The sequence below is a fragment of the Sturnus vulgaris genome, chromosome 24, assembly GCF_052056855.1.
Source record: "Sturnus vulgaris isolate bStuVul1 chromosome 24, bStuVul1.hap1, whole genome shotgun sequence".
Taxonomy (NCBI): Eukaryota; Metazoa; Chordata; class Aves; order Passeriformes; family Sturnidae; genus Sturnus; species Sturnus vulgaris.
Window position 1 is genome coordinate 6,876,325 of NC_142266.1, and position 26,123 is coordinate 6,902,447.

General features: G+C 54.5%; 1 protein-coding gene across 3 annotated transcripts in view; it reads left to right on the forward strand.

Moving 5' to 3' along the window:
- The first annotated feature begins 2,020 nt into the window (after nt 1-2,020).
- The window catches only part of RPS6KA1 (ribosomal protein S6 kinase A1), a 29,452-nt gene continuing 5,349 nt past the window's right edge, over nt 2,021-26,123 (forward strand). The window contains exons 1-11 of one of the 3 annotated variants that reach the window (XM_014890553.2): nt 2,021-2,137; nt 7,770-7,814; nt 18,229-18,282; nt 21,915-22,031; nt 22,833-22,914; nt 23,176-23,256; nt 23,852-23,931; nt 24,507-24,613; nt 25,180-25,217; nt 25,328-25,470; nt 25,988-26,058. In XM_014890553.2, the coding sequence (XP_014746039.2) occupies nt 2,075-2,137; nt 7,770-7,814; nt 18,229-18,282; nt 21,915-22,031; nt 22,833-22,914; nt 23,176-23,256; nt 23,852-23,931; nt 24,507-24,613; nt 25,180-25,217; nt 25,328-25,470; nt 25,988-26,058 (881 nt within the window). In that variant the 5' untranslated portion in view covers nt 2,021-2,074. Of the gene's footprint in view, nt 2,138-7,769; nt 7,815-16,721; nt 16,864-18,228; nt 18,283-19,730; nt 20,060-21,914; nt 22,032-22,832; nt 22,915-23,175; nt 23,257-23,851; nt 23,932-24,506; nt 24,614-25,179; nt 25,218-25,327; nt 25,471-25,987; nt 26,059-26,123 lie in introns of those variants that run through there. The other 2 variants (XM_014890554.2, XM_088178253.1) reach the window with 2 other exon arrangements.

Here is a 26,123-nt window from a genome sequence, read left to right on the forward strand (position 1 = left end):
GGGAGTCCTGTCCTACACTCAGCTCCCTCTGCATTCCTGCAGAGCAGAGGGGAAGGAGGTGAGCGATGGTGGTACTGCCAGCACTGTGTTACCTGTGCAGGTGAGGCAGGATCAGCAGCTGGAGCCTGGCACACCAAGCCCCAGGCAATGGGGGGTGTTGGGGGTGCCTTTGGAGCTGAATGAACAACCCTCCACAAGATCTGCTCCAACTTGTTCAGCACCAAGTGCCACGAGTTTAATTGGCTCTAGCACGGCCACAGTCAGCAGCAGCCAGGTGCATTTGTGTTCTTTAATGCCCTCACTTGGGGCTCCTGCTGGATTTGTGTTCTTTAATGCCCTCACCTGGGGCTCCGGGCACAGCAACAGCAGCTCCCAGCTCAAACAGCCCCCTGGGAATTTTCAATTCCCCCCTGTGCAGAAAAGATGACAGCTCTATCCTAAATCACAAGCAGGTCCTGCTGATGACTCACAGAGCAGCTTCACGTGCTGTGGAGATTAATTGGAATTTTTCAAAGTGCTGAGCTCTGTCCCAGTTTGGCTTTTTCAGAGTTTGCTGTGCATTCGGAACAGGTAAAGAGCCCAGGGCTGTAACCTGGGCCACCTGCCCTCACAGTGCTCAGCCCCAGCTCTGTGTGCTGCCACTCAGGCTCGTTAAACATTTCCAGCCACACCTTGATGAACTCAACCCTTAGTGATGCATCTTTTGAAAAGATTTCGTTTCATTTTTTTTTTAACAAGGAGTTTTATAATGAAATATGAAAACGTGATGCATTGGGGTTTGGAAAAATGTGAGTAAAAGAAAACTTTCCTATTTGAGAACCTGACAGGTGAGAATAGCCAGGAATTCTGAAAACCCCTTTTGAAGGTGAATGTGTTCTTTATCCCTGTTTTTAGGGAATTCCTGGGGCAGTGCAGGAGGTGATGAGCAGTGATTCATGGCACATCTCAAACCTGGAACCCGGATTTCCTGGAGCAGTTTCCTGAGTTCAGCAGTGATCTGAGCCGTGTCACCACGTTTGTCCTCACCAGCTCTCCTGGTGCAGATTGTGCACACAGGGAAGCAGCTGGACACTCCCAGAGGAAAAATCTTCCCAAGGCACAGAAGAGCAGGACTCAGTGTCACGTATTTGTGATTAAGTTTCAGGTGTTCGTGGTGCTTGAGGATTGTGCAGAGCCACAGGATGGCTTGGGTTGGAAGAGATTTTTATCTTGTCCTGCCATGGGCAGGGACATCTTCCACTGACTCAGGCACAGCTGTCCCTGGCAGAGGTTCCCAGGTTCCCTACACAGAATTTTATTTCATGGTGCAGCCAGGCATCACTTCCCAAATTTTCAGCCTTCCAGTGAAAATCGTCTGGGCTGTCCCAGCCATGGTGTGGCCACAGGCCCAGGGCTGTGCCTGTTCCCTGTGCTGATGCCCCTCAAACTGTGGGGTCAGAGACACTGAAGAGCTGGAGCGTGTCCAGGGCAGGGAGCAGAGCTGGGAAGGGTCTGGAGCCCCAGGAGAGGCTGAGGGAGCTGGGAAGGGGCTCAGCCTGGAGAAAAGGAGGCTCAGGGAGGAATCTTGTCTCTCTGCACAATTCCCTGACAGGAGGGGACAGCCGGGGGGTGGATTTGGGATCTGCTCCAAGGAACAGGGACAGGAGGAGAGGGAACAGCTTCAGGCTGCCTCGGGGAAGGTTTAGGCTGGATATTGGGAAACATTTCTTCACCAAAAGGGTGGTCAGGCATTGAAACACACTGCCCAGGTTGAGTCACCATCCCTCGGGGGATTTAAAAGCCGTGCGGATGTGGCACTCAGCGACACGGGCTGGCGGTGGCCTTGGGCCAGTGCTGGGGGAACAGCTGGACTCGATGCTCCCGGGGGGAGCTTTTCCAACCCGTCCGATCCGGCGATTGCCCGCTGCCATCGCCAGCCGCTCGCCGGGCGGGCTGTGCAGGATGCTCCGGGCGGAGAATCCCCGCAGCCCCTCCCCGGTGCCGCCCCCGCCCCGCCCCGGCCCGGCCCGGAGCCGGTGGGTGCCCAGCCCGGCGGCGCTCGGAGCCAGCCCGGCGCGGGCACCCGCCGGCAGCGATGCCGCTCGCCCAGCTGGCCCAGCCCTGGCCCGACATGGAGCTGGTGCATCTGGACACGGAGGTGAGCGGGCACGGCCGGGGGGGCTCCGGGGCGGGGGGGCTCCGCCGAACAAAGGAGCGCCCGGCGGGACCCCGCGGAGCGGCGGCCGCGGTGCCGCCCGAACCGAGCCGCTCCCAGCGCCGGGGGAGCGCGGCCACCGGAGCCCGGGGCGGCTGGGGCTGCTCCGGTACCGCTCCGGGGCTGCTGGGGCTGCTCCGGTACCGCTCTGGCCCCGCTCCGGTCCCGCTCCGGGGCGCGGTGTGTGCGCCCGGGGCTGTGGTCGGGGCACCGGGGGCTGCCGGGTTCGCCGCTGCCGGTGCGGGCTGTGATCGTTCGGGGAGTGCAGGCAGCGCTCCCAAATCTCCCGGGCACAGAGGAACGCGGACCCGGCTGAAGGCCCGGGGAATGGAGATCTCAGTTTTGGGGGTTTTCTCCCTCACCCTCCCAGCGCCGTCTTCTCGCACAGGCCTGTGCTGCCAACTCCGATCCCGCTCGTGTGTCACTTTGCTGCATGTCTCCTCTTCCCTCCCACTTGGCTCTTTTGCTCCTCATGAAGACCCCCAAGCCAGATGTGCGGGATGGAGCTCATCCCCTGTGCACATCTGCAGGCTGGCACCACAGCATTTCCGAAGGAAGGGACAGCTTGCAGCAGTTGTCACCCAGGGCAGAGCAGCCACAGGCTGAGGCTCTGTGCTCTGGCACTCCTCAGTTAAACATCTTCTCACTCGCACTGAGCCAGCAGCTCTCCTGGAGAAACCAGGGGGAGGTGGGGGTTTTGTTCCAGGTGTTTCACACACCTTGGTGCTTTCCTGTCCTTCTGTCTGGATTCAATGGTGTCACACTCCATTATCATACCTGGGGGTGTTTCCATGGTTAATTGGTCAGATTTGCTCATTCCTGTTTAAAATTGCCTCTTCAGAGGTCTGGGCTTTGAGCAGGGACAGCAGGGAGGCGCTGGCCATTCAAGGTGAGGTTTCTTGATTTTCATCAGCCAGGTACCGAACACCTGGCACCTGGTGCGGTGGGTGAAGAGCCTTTGCTCTGGAACGTTGCAGGAGCTGTAAGGAAGAGTTTGTGCTCCAGGCTGGGAGAGGAGGGAATTCCTGCAGCAATTCCCAGATCATGTCATGTGCCCAGAGCCAGGCCGTAGGTTACTGCTGGGAGACACGGCTTTTATTTGTGGTTCCTCCCTTCCTAAGAAGGCAGATGCCTGAAAAGCCAGCAAACGCCACTCGACTCATAATGGGAGGAAGCCAATGCCGGTGCCCAGGGCGGTGGAAGCCGCGGGCGAGGCTCATTCAGTGCCTAATCCCGGCTGTGTCAGCGCCACGGGATCGCTTCCGAGAGGAAATGGCTCCGGGGGCTCCGGGCTGGGCCAGCTGCGGGTCAGGGCAGCGCCAGGGTCTGCTTTCCTATGGCACTAGGAACGGGTGTGATCATCGCAAACTGCAACTGGAGGGAGCTCTGGCCCTCCCCTTCCCCCGTCTCACCTTGGCCTCAGCTCCGGGTCAGGGTCAGGTCAGGTGCCACGTGCAGGTGGGATTTCAGCAGATCAGGTTTTTTGTGTCACGGGATCTCAAGTGGGACTTATCATTTTAAACCAAAGGAAGGTGAATTGCTAAGTACACACTCTTAATTACAGCGAGGAAAATAATTCAGGTGTTCTTCACCTCTGCACCTGGCTCAGGCTTTAGAGAGTTTTCCCAGGTCCAGCAGCGGAGCAGGAATGAGGCTTGGGAGGAGTTTTGCACTTTGAGGCTAAAATCGCCAAGGGCAGGGGCCCAAGGGGGAAGTTTTCAGCACTCCTGGGAGAGGTGGCACCACTGAGAAAGCAAGGAGACGTTTCTGGAACACCGGTTACGTAAATTGCCCTGGGATCGCTGCCATCCAGGTTAGAAACCGGCTTCCTCCAACCTTTGCTTTCTGAGTCATGGAGCAGAGGTGCTGTCACCGCAATGGTGGAGGCATCAGTCCTATTGTTGAGGGATTTGGGGTTTTTCCACCGTGTTCTGGGAAAACTGGTCATGTAGTGCCACTTGTCCCGGCCCACCAAGCTCAGCCATGCCAGGGAAATGCGTGGGAGTGGGTGGCAATGGGAGCTGTGCCCTGGCAGGAGACAAGTCCCCCTGTCCTGCAGGCTGAGCTTTGCAATAATTTCTCCTGCTTTTTTTTTACCCTTGCTATTCTCTCTTCTGCTCATATTATTCCAAGTATTGCTTATGTAGTAGAAAATTGTGGCTGGGGCAGAATGCAAACTCTGGAGAATGGAGTTGAGTGACACAGAACTCTTTCCGTGTGAGGGTGGGCAGGGCTGGCACAGGGTGCCCAGAGCAGCTGTGGCTTCCCCTGGATCCCTGGCAGTGCCCAAGGCCAAGCTGGACATTCCTGGCACAGTGGGAGGTGTCCCTGCCATGGCAGGGGTGGCACTGCAGGGGCTTTAAGGTCCTTTCCATCCCAAAGCATCCTGTGTTCCTTTGATTCCATGACTTCATCCCCATAGCGATGGATCTGTCATCAGGGCTCCGCTTTGCTTCCAATTCCTCTTTCCTTACACAAACCTACAACAATGCAGCTGACGTGGGATTACACCGAACTCCAGCACTTCAAGCTAATTATTTTTGCCTGTATATATGTATCACCCTTTATTGAGCAGGAGCTACTCATGAATAACTCTTTTCTCAAGCATGGTAGCTTGAGCTGTGAACTACAATCAAGAGACAGGGAGAGAGCAGAGTGTCTGTCATCTCTGATGTGCCTTGTGCAGAGACCCCTCTGTTGGGGCTACCAGAGTTCCTTTGGAGATCTCTATTTTTGCAGAATTATTTCATTTCTCTGAACTGCAATAGGCAAGATCCATAAATTCCATTTAATGGTAATAATTTAAACATGCCTTATTCTTGTCAAACTGGAGGAGCTCCGGGGTGAAGGGTTTCTTCCCTTGCTCCTTCCTTGAGTGTTTCATGGCTCATCAGAGTTGGGTAAAAGAGCATCTCTGGGTTCCTGGTACTTGTGAGGTGTTCTGGGGCACCTCAGAACGTGAGGCTGCAGGAAGAGCAGCAGGCAGAGCTGGGGATAACCCGGGATGACTTGAGCTGGAGGTGTAACCACAGAGCAGCACTGGGCACTGTCCCCACGCTCCTGCCAGGATGTGCCTCGTCCTGGTTTCACATCAGAGCACACTGGCCTGGTCTGGAAATCGCTCCCTGTGCTGCGGATTATGTGGAATTAAAAGGATTTAAAGCGCAAGATGTCCTAAGATAAATATCTGCCAAGTTCAGCCAGGCTGGCGGTTGCGTAACGGAGCACACTTGTTTTCCAGGATCCTTTTCTGTGCTAGTAAGGAAAGTCACCCAGTGAGTGCTCAGGAGGGCTTTGTGTCCCCTCTGGGGCATTTGGAGGGGTGAGAGGTGCCCTGGCTGCTCTGCTGCTCCACGTGCCCCCAGATCAGCTCTGTAATCCCCATTTCTGCTCACCCCGGAGCAGGGCAGCTGCAAGGACAGGCTGAGGGCTCCTGGGGAGGCTCCTGTGGCTGCCCAGGCCCTGCTCTGACACAGCCTGGGTGAGCTCCTGGCTGCCCTGGGCACCCCAGGGAGGAGCTGTGCCAGACCTTGCCTGGTTGCTGCAGGAGGGAGATCCTGGGAGTTCTCTCCGAGCAGGAAATTTGGGAGGCTCCTTTGCAGCCCCAGGGTGCTGTGAGAGGGCAGCTGCACCTGCTCCCCTGCTGTGTGTGGTGTGCAGGGGCAGGGCAGAAATAAAGCCTTTTAAAGAGGCAAATGTCAACCCAAGAAACCCACGGACTATTTCAGCCCTGCTCGTGACGTGCTGAAGGGCCGTATTTTATCTCGGGAGGTGATGAGTCTGGAGCTGTGTTTGCATCTGGAACATTTACAAATGGCCCTCCAATTCCATATGAGGGAATAAGGATGGTTTTGCTCTGGGGTAGAAGAAGAGTACTTGGCTCTAAACACTGCAACTCTGCTCACACATCTGTCAGCCTGAGAAAGATCATTTCATCAGGAGCTTTATCCCTCTAAGACCAGGGACCTGCATGCCCAGGGAACCTGCCTGGCATGGACACTGCTCTCTGTCTTTCCCCTTCCATCCCAAGTAGGATGCGTTTCTGTCAGCAGCAGAAGGACAAGTTTTAGTTTTCCTCAGAGCAGGGAGCTGATAAAACTCAGCCCTCTAAAGTTTGGTGGCTTTGGAGGTGTCACCTGGTGTCTCCCAGCTCACCCTTGAGGCTGAGGGGTTGGACACCCCCTGCATCCACTCTCCTGGCACAAGCCTTGTGGATCTGTTCTCCAGACCAAGAGCCAGGCACTGCTTGCCTCTGTCCAACACAGAAATTCTGCTTCTTGAGCTGTTTGGGAGAAAAGCAGCCCTCCCCAAGCTGTGGTTTGGATTAGCAGCCAGTTAGGAGCTGTGCATGGGTGACAGTAAACATCAGCCTGCTTCCAAGTGTGGTTATCTGCAGTGCTGTGTCTCCCCCTGCCTTGTGGGGGCTGTTCATAAACACAAATTCTTACTTCACTGCTCAGCTATTCTCCGTGCTAATGGCACCGAGGGCTCTGTGTAAACACCAGGGCAGCATTCCTGTGGGAGAACTCGGCCTTTTCAGTCCTTGGCTGAAACTGCTTTGCAACTTAAAGTCAAGTTAGGACTAAGGTGAGTTGTGGAGCTCAGATGGGGTCCATGGAGATGTAAACATTGCAGTTAGTGGAGACCCGAGGAAGAAGTCAGCTTGATCACACCGATGGATCCTTGCTGCTCCAGGGAAGGAGTTGGCTTCGTTCGTGTGAGTTCCTGACAGGCTCTGGAACCCAGTTCCACTGAGGATCTGAGGCTCCAGTCCACTGGCATTGCAACTCTTGGCCCACAACTTCTGAAAAGGAGAGAATAAACTGCCCTTGTTCTTTCAGAGGAGGGCAGGAATGCCGTGACTTTTGGAGCCTGGGACTGCAGTGCAAACAGATGTCAAAGCAAAGTCTTCTTGCCCTTGTTTTTCTCCACAGTCTGCAGAAAACCTCCTGTAGTGCTTATCCTGCTCTGGGTATCTGTGTCTCCATGAAATCCCACCCACTTCTGCTCGTGCCGGTGCCGAACCTGATCCCTGCTGGGTTCGGTGCCCTGGTGCCACTGCAGCTGGTTGGGGTCACCCGCTGTGACTTTGTGCGGGTCCTGGAGCCGGGCGGGTGGGGCCGAGTTCCCGCAGCTATCAGCTGCGATAGGGTAATAAATAACTGAGAAATGCTCCAGTTAAAGCCCATGTCACGGCACAATGGTTGTTAACTCTTCCGGCTGCTGGCAGCACTCCCGGAGTGGGGCAGGAGGATGGAGCAGCTCGTGGTGCCTGGGGGGAACCCGCACCAACCACGCAGGGATGCTCCGAGCGATATGGGGTGCATAAGGAGCCCCAGTTCCAGCTGGGGGAAGTGTGGAAACACTCTCTGAGCAAGAGACTTACTTTTTAACAAGTTAAAAGACAAGAGTCTGGTGTATGGGGAGATGTTCAACCGCCTTGTACCGTGTCCAAGGTGCCACCCTGCCCTGTTTGTCCCACCTGAGGGGCTCCCAAAGCCACCAGCTTTTGTGAGGGATGTGAGGAGCAATCCCATGCCAGCACGTGCTAACAGCGGGTTCTCTTCCTTTGCAGAATGGACAGGCAGCTCCAGAAGAAGGTGGGAATCCTCCATCCAAGGTAAAAACGCCCCGGGGTTATGTGAGGGGAATGGTTATTTTTAAACCCTGGAAATCTGCAGGAGTGCACGTGGGAGTGCAAAGGACTGGAGATGGGGAAGAGGAAAGAGAAAGCCCTGTCCTCCTGTCCCTTTGGCCATCCAAACATGCCTGGAAGGTTTTCCAGAGGGCTGTGGAGTGGAGGCTGTAGCCCAGGGTGAGAAGTGAGAAGCCCTGGGCTGTTTTGGTGCTGTGTTTATGCCTTTCTCTGTGCTGTGGTCTTGCCAGCTGGGATGAGAAGTACAGGAGTATTTGATGGTTTTGGCACAGCTGCCCTTGCTGAGTGTCTGGTATCTGTTTATTCTCTTGCCTTGGTGGGGCTGGGAGAAGCTCCACCTCTGCCAAGTCTCCCTCTGCATCCCCGTGAGCATCAGCTGGGAATGGCAGAACTGAGCTGTGTCCTGTGTTTTGGGCAGGGATCTGAACCTGCTCGTACTCCTTGAGATACCTGAAGCTCACGCTGCCCCACACACGAGCAGTGTGGTGTGGGAAGCCTTGATTTGTCTGCAGAGCTCTCCCCAGGTCCTGGACCAGCAGCCTGCTGTCCCCGTGGCCATTTCCTGCCTGTGCCCTTTCCTCTGTCCTGCACTCTCTGCAGAGCAGGAGAGCCATGTCAGTACCGTGAAATCATAATCCCTTCAGGATTTCCTTTTCTGATCCAGCCGTGCTCTGACCCTGGAGAATGACACACAACACACTGGATTTGCCCTGGGCAGGTTGTCAGGAGCTCTGTACCCTCAGCGAGGGCCCTGGGGCAGCTTCTGTCTCTGAATCATCCGCCCTGCCCGAGGCTCTGGGGGCTTGCTGGCTGGTTTCTCCAGATGGTTCCGTTGTATTTTTAGCGAAAGACATTTAAACCTAAACCCCAGTTGTCTACACTTCAGCCAGCTTTTTTTTTTCCCTGGGATGTTTGTGGATTTCTAGCAGTGCCAGTGCATCTCTCTTACCTGTTCTGCCTCTCTGTCCCACTCTGGAGCTGGCCTGGCACTTCTTCAGTGGCTTGCAAAGAAATCTCTGGGTCGGATGAATTCAGGTCAATGAAACCTGCACTTCCCTCCCCTGAGAACTGTGGGTTTACAACTCTCCACTGTGCCTGCATCTCTGGCATGGGGAAAAAAAGGAATCTGTGTCTTCTGGTTGGATTCCAGCTGGGTTTCTGAGGTTTGAGACTTTGCCTCTTTCACCTTCAAACACTTGGCTAAACTGTCCTTCCCTAAATGCTGCTGATGGGTGTTGCTTTAGAAATAATTTAGGATTTTTTTCTCTTTGAATGACATCACTGAGACAAACCCTGGCTGATTCCATCTGTAGGTGCCATTTCACAGAAAGATCCTGAGATAGAAGCCAAAAAGCACTTGAGGTTCCCTTTGCTGCTCTGTGGGACATGGACATGCAGTCCCAGCTGGAGCAAGTTCTCCAACATCCCAGAGCAGGGACACCACAAGAGCCCTGTGCTGCTGCAGGTGTCCTGATTTCCACTTTTCTGAGGCCCTGTGGCCAAAATGCCTGTGAGCAGTGTCTGACAATCCCATTTTGGGTAACTTTTGAGCACCCAGAGCTCTGCTGTGTGCTCCTGAAATAACCTCGGTGGCGTTTTCCAAGTTTGTACAAGGTATGTTTGCTACCAGCACAAATGAGATCCCTCCTGTAAACACATACCTTCAGCTTGAGGGCAAGCTCTGCCCTGAGATGCTGCAGATGGGGAAACACAGAATATTTGTGTTTTGGTTCTTCCTGTGGTGAGACAGCAGCAGCTCCTGGCTCTGCTCTACCTCCAGCAGGAGAACAAGTGGCCGTCACCATCCGAGGAGACTCTTCTCACGTTGAAGGTTGCTCAGACTCCCTCCCACCCCTTTCTGTGCTGTGTGTGGAGAGCTGCAAGGGGAAGAGGCACCTTTTCTCCAGGTTTGTGCTATCCTTTTGCAGCTCATTCTGTGAACTCTGCTAAAAATAACCTGAAGCAGCGACAGCGGCGATTACTCAACAGCCACGCTCAGCCCTGTCCCTCCCCACCCTGCCAGCAGGATGCTGCCAAAGTACAGAAGTACAGTCCTCGTGTGCCTGGGCCATCACCAAAGGCTCTCTGAAAAGGAGGAAATCCAAGAGTTCCTCAAAAGAGTCAGGAAGTTCTCGGTTGGTGCTGTGAGACTGCTGGATGTGGTGCCTCTATCACCACGAGGACAGGGTCACTGCAGAGGCACCAAGGGGATGCTTTGGGCCACGCTGGCCCTGTTCTGGCATTTTCTTGCTGCTTTTGTAGCTCCAGCTCAGCTTCCTACCAAGGACAGCTGGTGCATTTCTCAAGCTCTTGTGTCTTCTACCTTTCAAGAGCAGTTGTGGTACACAAGTCCCTGCAGGCCCCGTTCCTCAGGGTGTTTACCTGGGCAATGTCTGCAAGATCCTTGTGCTGCTTAGGGCTGGGGAAGAGTCAGTGCTCACAGTGGATGGGATGAGGCTGTGTTCTGAATTTGCACTGAAAACAGGGTTAATCATGGCCACATCCCTAAAACCAGGCTGCTGATCCAATGCAGGATGGGTACAAGGTTGGATTTTTTTCTCATCTTCTTTGGTGGTGGTGGTTAAAAGCCTCTCTGGGTATAGATCCCCGTTCTCTCCTGTGTTCTCCAAATTTTAATTGCCAGGTTGGGTGAAATTGGTTTTCGTTCAGCTGGGGAACAGCAACTGAATTCAGTGGAAAAATGGAAGCTCTTAATGGGGGTTTTTCAGCCTGCTCTGCAGCCAGCCTGGCTGAGGGTGAGCCTGTGCTCCCTGAAGGTGCCAAGCTTGAGGAATTATACGTGGAAGTACAACACCCAATTAGTGAAATCACTTCATCCTGAAAAGCAGAGGAGTGGAATTGCAGTTGCTGAGTGTGCCCACACTCTCTCTGGGGAACGGGCTGAGGGTGCTGATCACTTGTTCTGGGGTGATAATCACAGAGCACAGGGAGAACTGAGGAAGGGAAGAACGGAGCTCTCCCATAAAAGGGACCTTTGAGACTGGAGCAGGGCTGAGCCGTGCCACAGGCACCGGGCAGGAGGTGCTCCAGGCTGGGGCAGTGCAGGAGAGGGGCAGATGAGGCTTTTCCTGTTGGTTTATCCTGACCAGGTGAAGCTTGCAGACAGGTCCTTCCCTGCAGCATCTTGCAAGGGCACGAAGGAATCCAGGGTAGGGACACCTTCCCCTGTCCCAGGTTGCTCCAAGCCCTGTCCAGCCTGGCCTGGGTGTCCAGTGAGGGTCCAGCTCTGCCCTTGAGCTCCAGGCTGAGAGCAGGACAGGACCCACACCCTGGTCAGTGCTGGACACCACTAATCACAGCCTCTTAACGTGAAGGGTTTCAAAACAAACAAGTGAGTGCTGTGCTCTGTTGTGTTTGCACAGCTGCTGCTGGTTCCTCCAGGACTGCAAAGCCCTGGGGCTGTGGGAAGAGGCAGGTACCTCAGCAAATCCCCTCTCAGCCCACTGCCCCTCTCCTGTGGCCCCCAGCCTGCAGAGTTCTGGCCAGCCTGGCCCCCGTGGCTGGGCAGGACGTGGGAGCAGAACATCTCCAGTGTGCTGTGGTGCTCCTGGAAATTTCCCTGACACTGCAGGGCCTGGGCAGCAGCTGTGGCCACTTTAACATTTGGCTCTTCCAGCCTGTCACTGGTAAGGCTCTGAGTTCAAACTGGCTGCTCTGCCTTGTCAGCTGAAGGAATCAAGTGGCTTTGCTGCTCCAGCAGTGCCTGACAGCTGCCTGGCCTGTTCCTGGCAGAGCCTTTGCTCTGTGTCCTTGGCAGGGCTGGGCTATGGCGAGCAGCAGCTTCTGAGCTCTTAAAAACACAAATAAATGCCTGTTTGAGGAGCAGAGTCTCTGATGAGCTGCAGACTCTAATGAATAATTGAAGAAGGGTCAGTTTACAGGACTTGCACATGAGGAATGCAGCAGAGGCGGCTCCAGCAGCCCTCCCACGTGGTCCCCGACCCATCCAAACCTCTCTGGTTTCTTCTCTGCCATTTCCATCCCCCTGGTGAGTTCGTAGAAGCTGCCTCATGTTCTGTCTCAAGAAAACCTCTTTTATTGAAGGGACAAAAGCCCTGAAAAATCTGTTATTGTGTGCTGTACTTGGAGGGGACGGTGGTGAGGGCTGGCACTGGAGAGGACCCCAAAGAACTCATTCATGTTTGATTTTTTGAAGGGGCCAGGGTGGGTTGGGTCACTGGGCCATCCACCCCAGCAGCTGGGAGCTTGGGGTGCCCTTGGCTGGGCTTGCTGGGCCCCCTGGCTGGCCAAATGCTGGTTGGGATTCTCCCTGCACACACAAATCTGGCTGAAGTTCCTGTGGTTTCACCAGTCTCAGCTTTATTTGGAAGTGAAGCCTGGTTTGGACATGAGCAGTGAATTCCTTCCATAGCTCCAGGTGAAGCTGCAAAAGCTCTTTTCCCTCTGGCTGCACTGAGCTGCCTGCCAGGGCTGCCACGGGGTGAGGACCATCCAGGGAGGGGAGTCCCAGCCATCCAAGAATTCCTGCCTTGCCTGGAGCCCTTTTCCTTCTCCCTTAGGAAATCCCCTCTGTGTGTGCCCGGGGCAGGCTCTCAGCAGTGAGAGCAGAGCATTGCAACAGCTCCTGCTGATCTCATTGCAGGAAGGGTTTCCCAACTGCAGAGTGAAATCCAGGTCCTTCCCTTGCCAGTCCTGGAGAGCACAGCTGGGAAACCTCACCCCTTTGGATACGGGAAAGGAGGGAGTTTGTCAATGTTTGTGGAAAAGGAGGGAATTTATCCCTAATTCTTGAAGCCTGGCTGTGAGCAGAGCTGCTCTGGGAATGCTGAGCAGGCTGAGGATCTCTGTGATCCTGGGATGTGGCTGAACTGATCCCCTCACTGTCAGAGGTGGATTTTACTGCACAGCCCGGGCTGGCTTGGATATGGATTGGGAATGTGCTGTGGCTGCTGTCAGAGGGGGTGACGGACAGAGAACACCAGCACTGGGGTCACTGGTCATCTTTGGGGTCCAGGAGGGGACCCCTGGGGTCTCTACAGGGACAGAGTGAGGAGAAAAAAGCTCCTTAAAACAGCACCCGAGGGGAACAGGACAAAACACCCCCAGTGTGGGGGGTGGCTGCAATCCCCGTGGTGTGGTTTGGGAAGGACATGGATGTGATCTCCATGTTCAGGAAGGACATGGATGTGATCTCCATGTTTTGGTTGCTGTCCCTGGCACAGGGAGCAGCTGAGCCATGGAGGGGGTGGCTGCTGGCTGCATCCACGTTTTTATAAACATTCAATGATAAAACAGAGCTTTGCTCCAGCAGACACCCATCCTGTGCTCTCTCACTGGGGTGTTGGTAATGCACAGCTCGGCGTGTGTTTTGGACGGGGGATTTTTTGCTTTTAACCCTGCTGCAGTTCCCAGCCACTCCCAAAACGTGACAATCCCACACGTGTGACCTTCCCAGAGGGTGGCAGGGGGCCGGGTTCCCCAGCAGGTACCAAGCAAAGGCTGTTCCAGGTCCTGAGGCCACTCTGTGTGTGCCTTGCAAGGGGAGGGCAGCCCGTGCTGTGGGAGGAGTGTGGAATTCCAGCGTTCCTGCCATACAGAATAGTTTCCACATCCCACGATTACTCCAAGGGCAGCAAACAAGTCTTGGTTCTTGTTGTGAAACCGGTGTTGTATTTTATAATTGAGCTAAAAAGAGTTTTCAGTTTTTCTATGCAAGCAGCAGAGCTGCCCCAGTCCTGATGGAAGGTGGTGCTTTAGTGCTGCTCCCCCAGAGTGGGATCCTGTGTCTGAACAGCCTGGGACGGGCTCTCCTGGTTTTACTGACTGGAATTTGCTGAGAGCAGAGCTCCCCTCCCTGCTGGGAGGTTTGTGTAGGGTGCAGGGAGGGGAGGCTGCATCCTCTGCTCCTTCACACTGGAGGCTGATTTGCTCTGTGGAAGCTGCAGAAGTGAGTAATTCCTTATCTCTGCCTGTTGAAGGTGTTCTCCTCTCCAGTGTCACGTTTCATTGGGTGCAAAGTCCTGCTGGCTCCCCGTGCTCTTCTCTCAGCTCTGGAGCTGCAGCAGCACTGGAGCCATCAGGAAGTGTCTGTGGAGTTTGGGAACATCTTTTGCCTGAGCTTGTATCTTTAGCCCAAACAGCTCATTGTCAGCTGATCCTGGCCAGTTACAGCTTGTGGTGCTTGGAAAGGGTGGAGAAATTGTATTAATTAATTTATTTTTTTAAGAAACTTTCAGGATCTGCTGCCAACATAGCCCTGGATAGAGCCAGGAGCAGGAGGAGCCCGGGGGTTTGAGGGGTTGCCTGTGCTGAAGCCTCTCTGCTCTCTCCATCCCAAAACCGACCTGAGCCCTCTGACATAAAGCAGAATTCTGCTTTCCCTGTGAAACGGTTTGGTTAAGAACTGAGCAGATCAAGCAGGATTTTGTGAAGCACAAGGACAGGGGCTCAGCTGTGTGAGCCACCCTCTGCCTCCTCCATTCCTCAGCCTCAGGCTCTGCTTGAGAAAACCCCTCATCCCTTCATAATTTCCAAGATCCCTCTGTTTCAGGGGTGCTGAATCTTCCCAGACGGGTGTTTATGACGAGGGTCTGAGATGGGCTTTGGGCTCCCCCATCGCGTTTCAAATGAGAAACACATTTTGGACGTTGAAGATGCTCCGAGTGCCACCTGCTGGAGTGTGCTCGGGGGGTGCCAGGGTGACACTGCCTGTCCCGTGGCACTGTTCCCTCTTTAGGGGTTTGCCTGTAACCCCCGCTGTGGGGAGCCAGGGTCACTGCAGGAGCAGCAGAGTCCCTCCCGGGAGTCACCAGGGTAATTTACACTGTTGGGTTGGCTCTGTGAGTGGGGAGGAATTGCCCCCAGCAGGATGCAGAGTGTTTCCAGGAGTCAGGTTTTTGTTTAAGCCATGCATGAGGAGGCTCCTGATGTTTTCCATGCCAGGATGGAGCTGGACCCTTCTTGAGCTGCCTTGGCTGTGTAAGGGTTTGGGCACGAGGGCTCTGATGATTTGAGAATTTGAGGATTTCTGAACACCATGTTAACCCCATTGGGCAGAGGCCTGGCTGTGTCCTCTGGTTTCTCCTCCCTCTCCCATTTTTGGTTGGTTTTGTTTTTCAGGAGACCAATAACACCTTGGAGATGGTGTGGGGTGAAATGTGCAGCCCTGCTCCCTGTCAGTGATCCCTTCCTGCAAACTCCTGCCAGGAATCCACCCCCGTCCTCGTCCCCTCCTTGAGAAGTTCCAGTTCCTGGGCTGTGTTTGTTTGTAGCAGTGACTTTGTGCAGGACTTCCACCTTCAGAGCCACCCCGTGGTGTCCCTTCCTCTTCAGCCCCGTGTCCCCAAGGCTTTGTCTGTCAGCAGTGTCCTTGTTCAGTGGAGTTAAAGGGCTCAGGAAGCCTCTCTGTCCCTGCAGATCCTCTTGGATTGCTCCAAGAATCTCCCTCTTCTTTTCAGAGACTCTGTGGCCCCAAGGCACGGGTACCCCAAGCTGAACCCTTCCCTTCCCTGGGCTGTGTGTCTGCTCAGTGTCCCACAGGATTGTTTAGGCTGGGGGCTCCCAGGAGCACTGAAGAGGATCCACCACACAAGTGCAGTCAGAAGTACAAGGTTCTGGCCAATTCTTTTGTTGCAAATGAGGCCAAGGGCCAGCCCTGCCCAAAAAAGGCCTTTGCAGGAGAGCAGGCAGTGACTGGGGAGGTTTCTTTGCTTTGTTTGTTCCCCTTTTTGAGAACCACCACTTGAAAAAAAAGTTCCATACAGAGCAGCCTTTGCTCTCCACAAACTTCAGCCTGGCTTCCTCTGCAGAGCTGCAGCACCTCGTGCTCCCTCTGATTCCAGGCTCCCTGCAGAGCAGGAGCTGCTGCTCCATGAGGAAATTGCTGCTCCAGAGCAGGTCACATAAAATAACTTCATGCAAAAGTTCAGGAGTGTGAAGCTCCCACATTCCTTCCCAAGGCTGACACTTAGGAAGGGGTCTGAGGTTGTCTTCACCCAATCCTTCCTGGGCAGCAGCTGAAACCTCTGCCAGGTTTCTGCCAGGACAGCCCCTGGGGCCCTGTGGCTGTGCCAGCTGTCCCCACTCAAACAGCAGTTCCTCACACCATCACCTTCCTGTGTGTGAAAGCCTGATCCTCCCCTCCCAGATGGATCCTGGCAGGAGGCAAAGGCAGGCCCTGGAGATTCTGATGGAAATCTGTGGGACCAGCCAGTGTCCTGTTTTATGGAGCTGATGCTGGGAATGGCTGCAGGTTGCTCCTCCACAGAATTGGATTACAGGACCTTTAATCTGTGCACTGGGAGCTGTTTGGGTCTGGCAGAGCTAGATTTGGGGATCGTCTGTCCTGGGGCTGAGGTGCCACTGGCAGCAGGTTCACACAGAATTCACAGCCACAGAGTTCACACTTCAGAGCCAGCATGAGCCACCACCCTGCAATGTCACCTCTTCCACACAGCACACGGTGACAGGTGAAGGGAGAATGTTTTCAAGCTAAAAGAGGAGAGAATTAGATCAGATATAAGAAGAAATTCTTCCCTGTGAGGGTGCCCAGAGCAGCTGTGGCTGCCCCTGAGCAGCATTTGTGCTGCTCAGAGCAGGGGCAGAGAAATTTTGAGGAAGAAAACTGCTGAGGCTCCCAGTTGCTCGTTGCTACCTAAAACTGCTCTTTCTGTGCCTGTTTTCATGTGTGTGACACGGGGGACTGAACTGTCCCTCCTGAAAAGCCCACTGAGATTTGCTGATGGCTCTTTCCATGCCTAAGCACCCGTAAAGCCATGCAGTGTTCTCTTGTGCTGCTGCATTGTGCAGCCATGGCCACACAAAGGCATTTCCCCATCGAAACCGCTGCTTCCTTTCAGTAAAACTCCCAAAACACATCCAGTGACACCAGCAGGGCTCTGGTGACACCGAGCTGCTCTCGGTGCTGCTCGGGCTCCGAGCTCAGGAACCGCTGGGGAAGGATGGGAGGATAAAGCCCAAAGCTTTGGAGATGCTGAGGCTCCTGTTCCGCAGCAAGCCAAGGATCCAGGAGGCAAGTGTGTGATAAAATACCTGCTCTGCCTGCAGTGCTGGGCTCTGTCTCTTCTGCAGGACACAAGGAATCAGGGAATTCCTGATCCTACGGAGCCAGACCTTATCCAGGTTTAATTAAGCACTCTTTTGGAAAAGGCATTCTGGAGGGTATGACTGCTTTCTAAGAAGTGTCTTTCCTAGGTGCTGCCAGATTTTGGGAGTGTTTTGGGACCAGAGCATGTGTTGAAGCAACAGAAATTAAAACAGCTTCTGGTTAGTTGTTGATGAATAGGAAGTGAAATGCCAAGAGCAGAATCTGTTTCGAGCTTTTGCAGGGTGGGTTTTTTTTTTCTTGCATTTAGATGTGACGGTCTCAACCGGCAAAGTGACAAAACGCGAGCAAAAACAAACCTGTCTCTTGGCTTCTGCCTTGTAAAATCCTCCCTCCAAAAAAGGGGGAAAGTAGAAAACAGGACTTGTATTTTGAGCTTGGGAAAACCCCCTGTTCGTGTGTCCCCAGCCCCTGCTCTGGGGTGACTCAGTCTGTGCCTTGCGAAGGCGGCACAGGGACATTCAGAATTTGTCTCCTCCTCTGACTGGAGCGACCTCCTGGGCTTTTCTTTTCCAGGAGAAGCCAATCTCAGTTCCCAGCAGTGCAGGAATCTGTGGGAATGTCTCTCTGGAGGCTGTGGGTGACAGCAGGTGCTGGGAGTGCTGGACCTGCAGAGATCCGAGCTTGTGGGAATCCAATCCTCCCAGCCCAGCCCAGCCCAGCCCGGGGCTGCTCTGAAGGAGCCAGGATGGAGCTGCTTTCCTGGGGGATGGGAGGGATCCCTGGGGCAGGGTCTGCTGAGGGTCTCGTGATCACTTTTGCTCAGCTGTGGAAGGGTTCAGCTGTGGCTTTGGCAGATTTGTCACCCTGGAGCAGCAGGACTGTCACCCTCTCCAGCTGCTCCCCCTGCAAGGGCACAGCAGTGCAGAGGAGGAAAGGGAAGAGGTGACTGCAGGGCCCCCTTCGATCTGATTCAGTCCTTCTGGAGCTGAAAATTAGTTAATTCTTCGCTCTAATCTCACTGTTCTCACACAGCTCCTCCCTTCCCTCAGGGCTTGCTTTTCCTTCTCTTCTCCCTCTCTGTATCTCCTGTCCCACGTCTAGGTCACCCTGAGTTTATCAAATCAATATAAATTTATTTACTTGGACCTGGCTCCAGCTGCTCTCCTGGAGCCACCACACAGCTCAGAATCACATCCTGAGGACGATGACTGGTGGGACACCCCCAGTGGCTGTGAACAGCTCACCTGGTCTTGCTGCTCAAGTTCTTTGGGAAAACTTTAGCAGAGAATCACAGCCCCTCTGTGCTGACGTTTGCTTATTGTCCCACAGGCAAAACCTGACATCACTTGGATAGAGAAGGACCTCGTGGACTCTGCAGACAAGGTAGGAGAGCTGCAGTGGGCACCTGGAGGAGACTCACCCATTTCACTTGCATTGTCCCACACAGAGGGTGTGAGCAGAGCTCGCAGGGATTCTCTGAAAGCCAAACCCTTTCCTGCCTCCCCTGCCAGCCCCTCTCAGCTCTGTGGGACTGCTGCTGCAGAGAGCAGCAATTGCTCAGTGCTCACGTGACATCCTGGACTTGATTTCATCCTCCTCCTCCTCCTTCCTCCCCACACCACCCCCTTTCCGTGCTGTCATTTGTGTCTCCTGTGGCTTTCTGATCTTGTCAGTGAGGCAGGACGGGCACTTTTGGTTGCGTGGATGTACAGGGGAGATTTTATTGCCTTTCTGAGGCTCGTCTCCCACGCTGGTAACACACCATGAAAAACTGTCTGGGTCAGGAGGAGATTTATCAGCTCCTGCCAGGCCCACGCACAGGGTGTTCACTGCTCCCCACGCTGAGAACGTGGAGCTGCTGTGGAGTGGGTGTTTATCGGGGCAGCACAGGGTGCTCAGGGTGTCTCCTTCCCGGGGGGTGCTGCTGTGAGCCAGGCTCCTGCTGTCCTGCAGGTGCTTTTCCGTGGGGCTGGGCCCAGCTGCCTCACTGCTGTTCAGTCATTTGTTTCTTTCGTTATCCGTTCTCATAGAGCACGTGGTGGGGGCACAGGGGGCAGGACAGTCATAATTTGTGTCTTTGGTTCCATCCTCTGCACTCTCAGGAAAGATTCAGAAATCAGAGCAGACACGGGACTGTTTCCTTTTGTGTGGGTGTCTCATTTCAAGAGGTCTCTTTCTTACCTGCACCCTCCGGGGTCTTGCTGCAGGTCAAAGGGGAACAGGTTTGGAGGGGAAGAAGGCAAAACAAGTCCTCTAAATCCCTCTGCTCTGTCCTGCCAATAATCTGAGCCGTGGTGGGTTCAGAAACACCTCACATGGACCTTCAGGGTGGTTCTCAGATAAATAACTGCAGATTCCACAGCAAGGGCTCTTGTGCAGCATAAGGCAAGAGAAGGACTGAATGCAAATCCAAGCATTTCCAGGGGAATCCCATCGTGGGTGTCCCCTCATCCCTGTGCCAGGGGGAGAGCAGAGATCTGCAGCTCTCCAAGGTGTCCTCACTCTTCTGGGTGGGTTCCTGTGAGTTTGTCTCTTCTGTTTTAGAGAGGAAAGTGACTTCTCACAATTTCCCCTGTTGTGGAAATACCCCAAAGCTCCCAGCTTGACGTGAACTTCAGGCAGCATTAGACAGAAATCACTTTCAGGAGGCCGTGTGTGTTTTCTGTCAGTGTCTTGTCTGGCAGGGAACTCAAACGTCAGCGAGGAGCTGTGAGATTGGTTTTTTTTTTTTAAAAAAAAAAAAGCAAACCTAAAAAAAAAAAAAAAAAAAAAGAAAAAAAAGCCCAAGCCACAAGTGCTGTTGCTGGGGGGGGAGCATAAACCTCCCTGCATGTGACTGAGTCCTGTCCCCACTGCGCATCTGCTGCCGGTGCAGCCACCTGCAGCTCCTGCTCCTGCAGCTCCTGCTCCTGCAGCAGCTCCTGCTGCAGCTCCTGCAGCTCCTGCTCCTGCTGCAGCTCCTGCAGCTCCTGGTGCTCCTGCTCCGGAGCCCCCAGAGCCCCCAGCCCCGGGGCCGGGCGATGTTGATCGGGATGGGACAATGGAGAGGGACCCCAAAGCTCCCCGTGTGTGGGCGTTCCTGACGCTCTGGCTGCAGAGGAAGCACCGAGCCAAGCCCTGCAGCCTTCAGCTGCCTGCCCCCAGCCAGCTCGCCAGCCCGGTCAGTACCACTGTCACCTCTGCTGTCACCTCTGCTGTCACCTCTGCTGCCCCCTCTTTCTGCTTCCCTTCTTGCCACTGCCTGATGCTTTCCCATGGATATTCAGGGCACTCTGGTTTGCTTTTGTTTCTCTGCCTTCTGGGACAGTTTGCTGTGGTGGCACTCACTGTGGTGGCCTCAGTGGCACACGGGTGCTTTTGTGCTGGAGATTTGTGTGTGCTGCCAGCCAGACTGCCACAAGAATCCTGAGTGTTGAATTCCACGTTAGTGGATGAGTCCATGAGGGAAAATCCTTTGTGTCAGCAAGATATCAAATGGTTTCTCAGAGTGTTTCTGTGGTAGGAGCATCATAGCATGGTCTGGGCTGGAGGGGACCTTAAAGCCCCTCCTGTGCCACCCCTGCCACAGCAGGGACACCTCCTACTGTTCCCAGGTCGTTCCAAGTCCCGTCCAACCTGGCCTTGGACACCTCCAGGGATCCAGGGGCAGCCACAGCTTCTCTGGGCTCCTTTGCCAGGGCCTCACTACCCTCACAGGGAAGAATTTCTTCCTAATGGGTCCATTTTTGGGTCTCTCCCCGGAGAGCTGAGCTGGCAGGAGGAGCTGAACTTGGCTGGCTCCTGCTCCAGTCTGGAGGTGGGAAGCTGCTCCTCACAGCCTGCAGGGACTGAGCCTCCAGATGGACCCAGAAGTGCAAAGTGGCTGCTCTAAGCTGGACATCATCTGCAACACGAAAATGTGTTGTTTAAGGGATTATGGGATCTTTCTTGCCTGTGATCACTGAGCCCAGGGAAAGGCAGGACAATGCCAGGGAGCTCCTGTGCCCCTGCCCTGAGAGCACAGGAGAGAGCAGAGCTCCCAGCACGGGAACAAAGGCACTCCTTAAACTGAGGGAACCCGGCCTGAGAGTGGGGAGGGGAGGGAGCTCGGTGCAGGTGGGCACCACATCCCTGGGCAGGAGGACAGGCAGGGCTGGCACCTGGCTCTGCCTGCCTCTGAAAGCTGCTTTGCTGAGGTGGTTCCAGACCAAGTGTCTGAATAGGTCTAGAAAACAAAGTTAAGTTTTCTTTCCCCTAACTCTGCAAGGGAAAAAATATAAATCATCTTCTTGCTTTCTGCAGCCTCTGCTGGCCACAGCTTCCCCAGGGCCAGGGCCAGCAGAGTTTAATGCAGTTTTGAGCATAATTGCTGTCCTTTGGGTCCAAAGGCTTTGCTGGGAATAGGAGGTGTTTCAGCATCACCTCAGGGTCTGTGGCTGTGCTGGTCCAGCTCCCTTGGTGACTTTATTCTATTTATGCTGATTAAATCTATTTTTTCTTCTTTATTTTTTTTAAGTAAAATAATGTGTTTTAAACAAAACATGTGCCAGAGACCTTGGCTTCCCCTCAATCTTCTTGAAGGCTGGAGTCTGTTAAAGCATCATCTGTATGTGCTGAAGATGCACTAAGACTTATGTTGCAGAGTTGCTCAGATTGCTGAGCAGATGGGCTCCAACATGTCTGATTTTTGCCAGCCCTGGCCCTGTTTTGACAACAGTGCCGTATTTTTTGTGTTGTGGGATTTTTAGTGGCATAAACACTCCTGTTTTTGCTACCAATGCCTCAAAAAGGAAGGTGCTTCTCAAGCACTCTTCTGAAATGCAGTTCAAAGCAGCTCCTGTGGTTGGCAGGGAGGGCTCTGTATTTACCTGGTCCTCCCTACCCTGACATTGATTGCAGATGCTGATACTTGTGACAAGCACCAGCCTTTGTGGCTCTCTCAGATGTGGCTCCTGTGAGTCTGGAGCTGCAGTCCTTGTTCCATAGTCCCAAAGGCTGCTCAGGGGTCCCTGCCAACCCTGTGTCCTCTGTTTCAGGGGGAAGGTGTCGTGCAGGAAATCAACATCACCCACCATGTGAAGGAGGGCTCTGAGAAGGCTGATCCCTCCCAGTTTGAGCTCCTGAAGGTGCTGGGACAGGGCTCTTTTGGCAAGGTGAGATCATTTCTTCCTATGTGCCATGCCAGGGAAATGATTCTGGTGACGAAGGGAACCATCCCCAACAAAACCACTTTCCTGACTCCCAGGAATGTTCCTGGGCTTGTTCCTCCCTTCTCAGAACTGCTGCTGTGTGCCCCAGGCTGGGTTTGGCTCCTGTTTATGGTCCAGTTTCCCTTCTGTGAAGGAGGAAGGAAGTAGCCTGTAGCTCTTATCTATTTCAATAATCCAGGTGTCTTACAGACCATCAATCAGCTTGGTGTCAGCCAGTCACCAGCTGACAGTGGGAGCTTGGACTGTGTGCTGCTGCCTGGGCAAATGCAGCAGTGGCTTTGCAGAATCAGAGAAAAGTTGGAAAAGACCTCTGGGACCATCCAGTCCAACCAGTAGCATTGCCAAGCCCACCACTTGCTGGTGGTGTCCTTTTGATGCTGCCTAAAACCAGGTAGAATGAGACATCAGGGAAGGAGATAAAAATCCAGAGGATGCAGTACCTGAATGAGAAGGAGTTGATGTGACTGACAAACCAGGAGGCTTTAGTGGTACAGTGAAGCATCAGTGCCTCCAGTCACAGGTCCCAGGCATCAGCCCCAGCCCAGGAGCTGTGGAAGGCTGGAGAGGAGGAAAGTGCAGCATGAACCTCGGGGGTGAGAGGAGTCCACACACAGCACGTGCCTGGAAACCCCATGGGAAAGCTTGGGCTTCTTAGGGACACTCTGGGGTTTGCCACTTTGGGAAGCATCCAGCTCCTGCTGGCAGAGTTTAGTACTTGGTGAATGTGGTGTTCTTCTGCCTCAGGTTTTCTTGGTGAGAAAAATAACACCCCCAGACAGCAACCACCTCTATGCCATGAAAGTGCTCAAGAAGGCGACGCTGAAAGGTAGGAAGGAGACTCCTCTGGCCCTCTGTGACTTACAGAGCTCTGGGGAAATGTCACAGCACTCTCCGCTGGCCCTGGGATGGGCTGGGTGGAGAAGAAGCACCTTTATCCTCCTTTTCTTTCATCTGTTGAAGAGCATCATGCTGGAGGTGGGAAAACAACTGGCTTAAACAGCTTGGTGCTTAAGGCTGGGATAGGGCTGAGCACTGGGCACTGCCCAGGGCCTTTTCCTGTGCCTGAGCTGCTCCTCTGTTCCCACAGTGAGGGATCGACTGAGGACAAAGATAGAGAGGGACATCCTGGCTGATGTCAACCATCCCTTCGTGGTGAAACTCCACTACGGTGAGTGGAGCTCAGTGGGGGCTGGGAGAGGGGCTGCAGCTCCAGCAGGCTCTGGCTGCCTTTAAACACAATCCCCTGATCTCAAATCCTTTCCTGGAAGGATCTGTGCTCCCACTGCCTGCTGCAGCTCAGGAATGGGGAACTGAGCATGGACTGGGAGAGGAGGTTTAAACATCAAATCTCTGGGATTAAAACATTAAACCATGAGAAACTGAGAAAGCAGAGCTAACTAGGCAAGCTGGAGTTTGGCAGGGTTAATGCTCTGACTCTGGGGAAGGCAAGGACAGCTTTGTTCCCTGTAAGGTGACCAGTGCCTCTCCTGGGAAAACAGCCCTTTCAGGAGGGTATCACTGGCAGAAGGGAACCACACCCCCATAAAATGAGGATTTTCTGCAGTGCAGAGTGCTGTGGGGAGCTTCAATTTCAGCAGCAGGACAGGCCATCTCCTTTACCCCATCAGCCCTACCTGCATTTAACCCAGAACCACGCAGGGCATGTGCCCAGCTGGAGCCACTGGGATTTAAGTGATTAATCCAACACCACAGAGCCTTCCCTCAGTGCAGGGCTCTGATTCCTGCTCTGGCTTGTGTTTCAGCATTCCAGACCGAGGGGAAGCTGTACCTCATCTTGGATTTCCTCAGAGGAGGTGACCTTTTCACTCGGCTTTCCAAAGAGGTGGGTATGCTCTGGCACCTCGGTGGGCTGCTGAGGCTCAGCTCATCTCTGCCTATGGCCGGGAGAAGTGACTGACCCTTGCAGTCCTTGAGAGGGTGAAAACAGCCTCCAAACTGCTGCTGGTCCAGAGCTGGCACCAGGAGAGGCTGTTGTGGGAGCCCTGTGCTCCAGCACAGGTGGCAGGTCCCAGATGAGCATCTCCTAAAGAGCAAGAACTAAAATAACTCAGTTTGGATTAGAATTAAGGAAGAAATTGTTCCCTGTGAGAGTGGTAAGGCCCTGGCACAGGGTGCCCAGAGAAGCTGTGGCTGCCCCTGGATCCCTGGCAGTGCCCAGGGCCAGGCTGTCCAGGGGTTTGGAGCAGCCTGGGACAGTGAGAGGTGTCCGGGCCCATGGCAGGGGTGGCACTGGATCCATTAAGGTCCATTCTGATCCAAAGCATGACCAGTGGGTGAAGTCTGGAAAACTTAGAAAGCACAGGAGGGAGGAGCATGGATATGGAAGGCATTGCCCAGGTGCAGGGGAGCTGCTGGCCTTGTAGCCCAGCTCTCTCTGCTTTCCTCCCCTGCCTGCAGGTCATGTTCACCGAGGAGGATGTGAAGTTCTACCTGGCAGAGCTGGCACTGGGACTCGACCACTTGCACAGCCTGGGGATCATCTACAGGGACCTCAAGCCAGAGAAGTACGTGTGGCCAGCTGAGGCAGGATCCCAGCCCTGCATCCAGCCCAGCCTGGGGCCAGGGAACAGCTCCTGCCTTCCCGAGGGGCTGGAGGATGTCCTGGGGGTGGACAGACGGGAGGGGGTGGTGCCAATCCAAGGCTGCTGCTGCTCAGATCAGTGTTTGCAGTCAGGAGCTGTGTGAGCTCAGGGCTGAGCAGAGATCCATGGCAGGCTCCAGGATCCAGCTTTAGGCACCTGGGAGTCTTCAGAGGGAGAAGGGGCCAGGCTGGGCTCTGCAGAGCCCACTCCAGCTTGGTTATCCTTGCCTGGGGTATGTGGGGATCAAGGCGGGGGTAACCTCTGGGGCCATTGCCTTACTGTGAAGCCAAGGGTGTGGAGAGGAGGGAGCTGCTCCTGGTTCCACTCCTGTCCTGGTGGTGGAGCTTAAAGCACTGGGAGAAGGGACAGGTAACTTTTTCTTTGGATTCTGGAAGGCAAAGTATGATCTCAGACCATCCCTTGCTGTGCTTGTTCTCACCAGCCCTTACCACAGACACTAACAACTTGTTTTCCCATTCCTGCTGTAGCATCCTCTTGGATGAAGAGGGACACATCAAACTCACAGGTAAGGGGTTCCACAGAGCCTTGGGCTTCAGCAAGGTTGGTTCCTGAAGTACAGAGGTGCTTGAAATGTTTGGAGCAGTGGCTGTTTGCTGACAGCTTTCTCTTGTGCAGATTTTGGCTTGAGTAAGGAGGCCATAGACCATGAGAAGAAAGCCTACTCCTTCTGTGGGACCGTGGAGTACATGGCCCCAGAGGTGGTCAATCGCCAGGGCCACTCACACAGCGCTGACTGGTGGTCCTACGGGGTCCTCATGGTGCGTACCCCTCCAGGACTGGGACTGGCAGTGTCCCCACTCTGGAACACCAGACACGGCTCCGTGTGTCTGTGTGTCCTCCAGACCTGCTGACCTGGGGGGGACGGGCTCCCCACGCCCCCCAAAGAGCTCTCTGAGGGGCTATCCAGGCCTCCAGCAGGAGCACTGCTGTGCCAGCGGGTGCTGGGCTGTGAGGGGGCTGTGGGGTGTGTGGGGTCTCTGTGGGGTGTGGGGTCTCTGTGGTGTCCGTGTCCACCCCAGCGCCGGCCATGGCTGTCGGTGCAGATCTGGTGCCCCCGTCTGGCAGCTGCTGGATCCCAGGGCTCCGGCAGAGCAGGCGCTCCTGGACACGTTCCCGTGCAAACCCTGAGAGCCAAACTGCTGCTGGGAGCAGCCCGTGCCCGGGAGCTCCGTCACAGCCAGGCTTGGGACCCCTCACAAGCAGGAAGGACAGTGGGAGCTGTGAACCCTGAGCCTTGCTCAGACATGACCCCTCCTTCTTCTATTTGCTTCCCAGTTTGAAATGCTCACGGGGGCCCTGCCCTTCCAGGGGAAGGACCGGAAGGAGACCATGACCCTCATCCTCAAGTAAGAGTTTCTCTCTCTCGTTGCAGTTGGGGGCTCTTGCAATTTTGTGGTGTTATTTGGCAAGT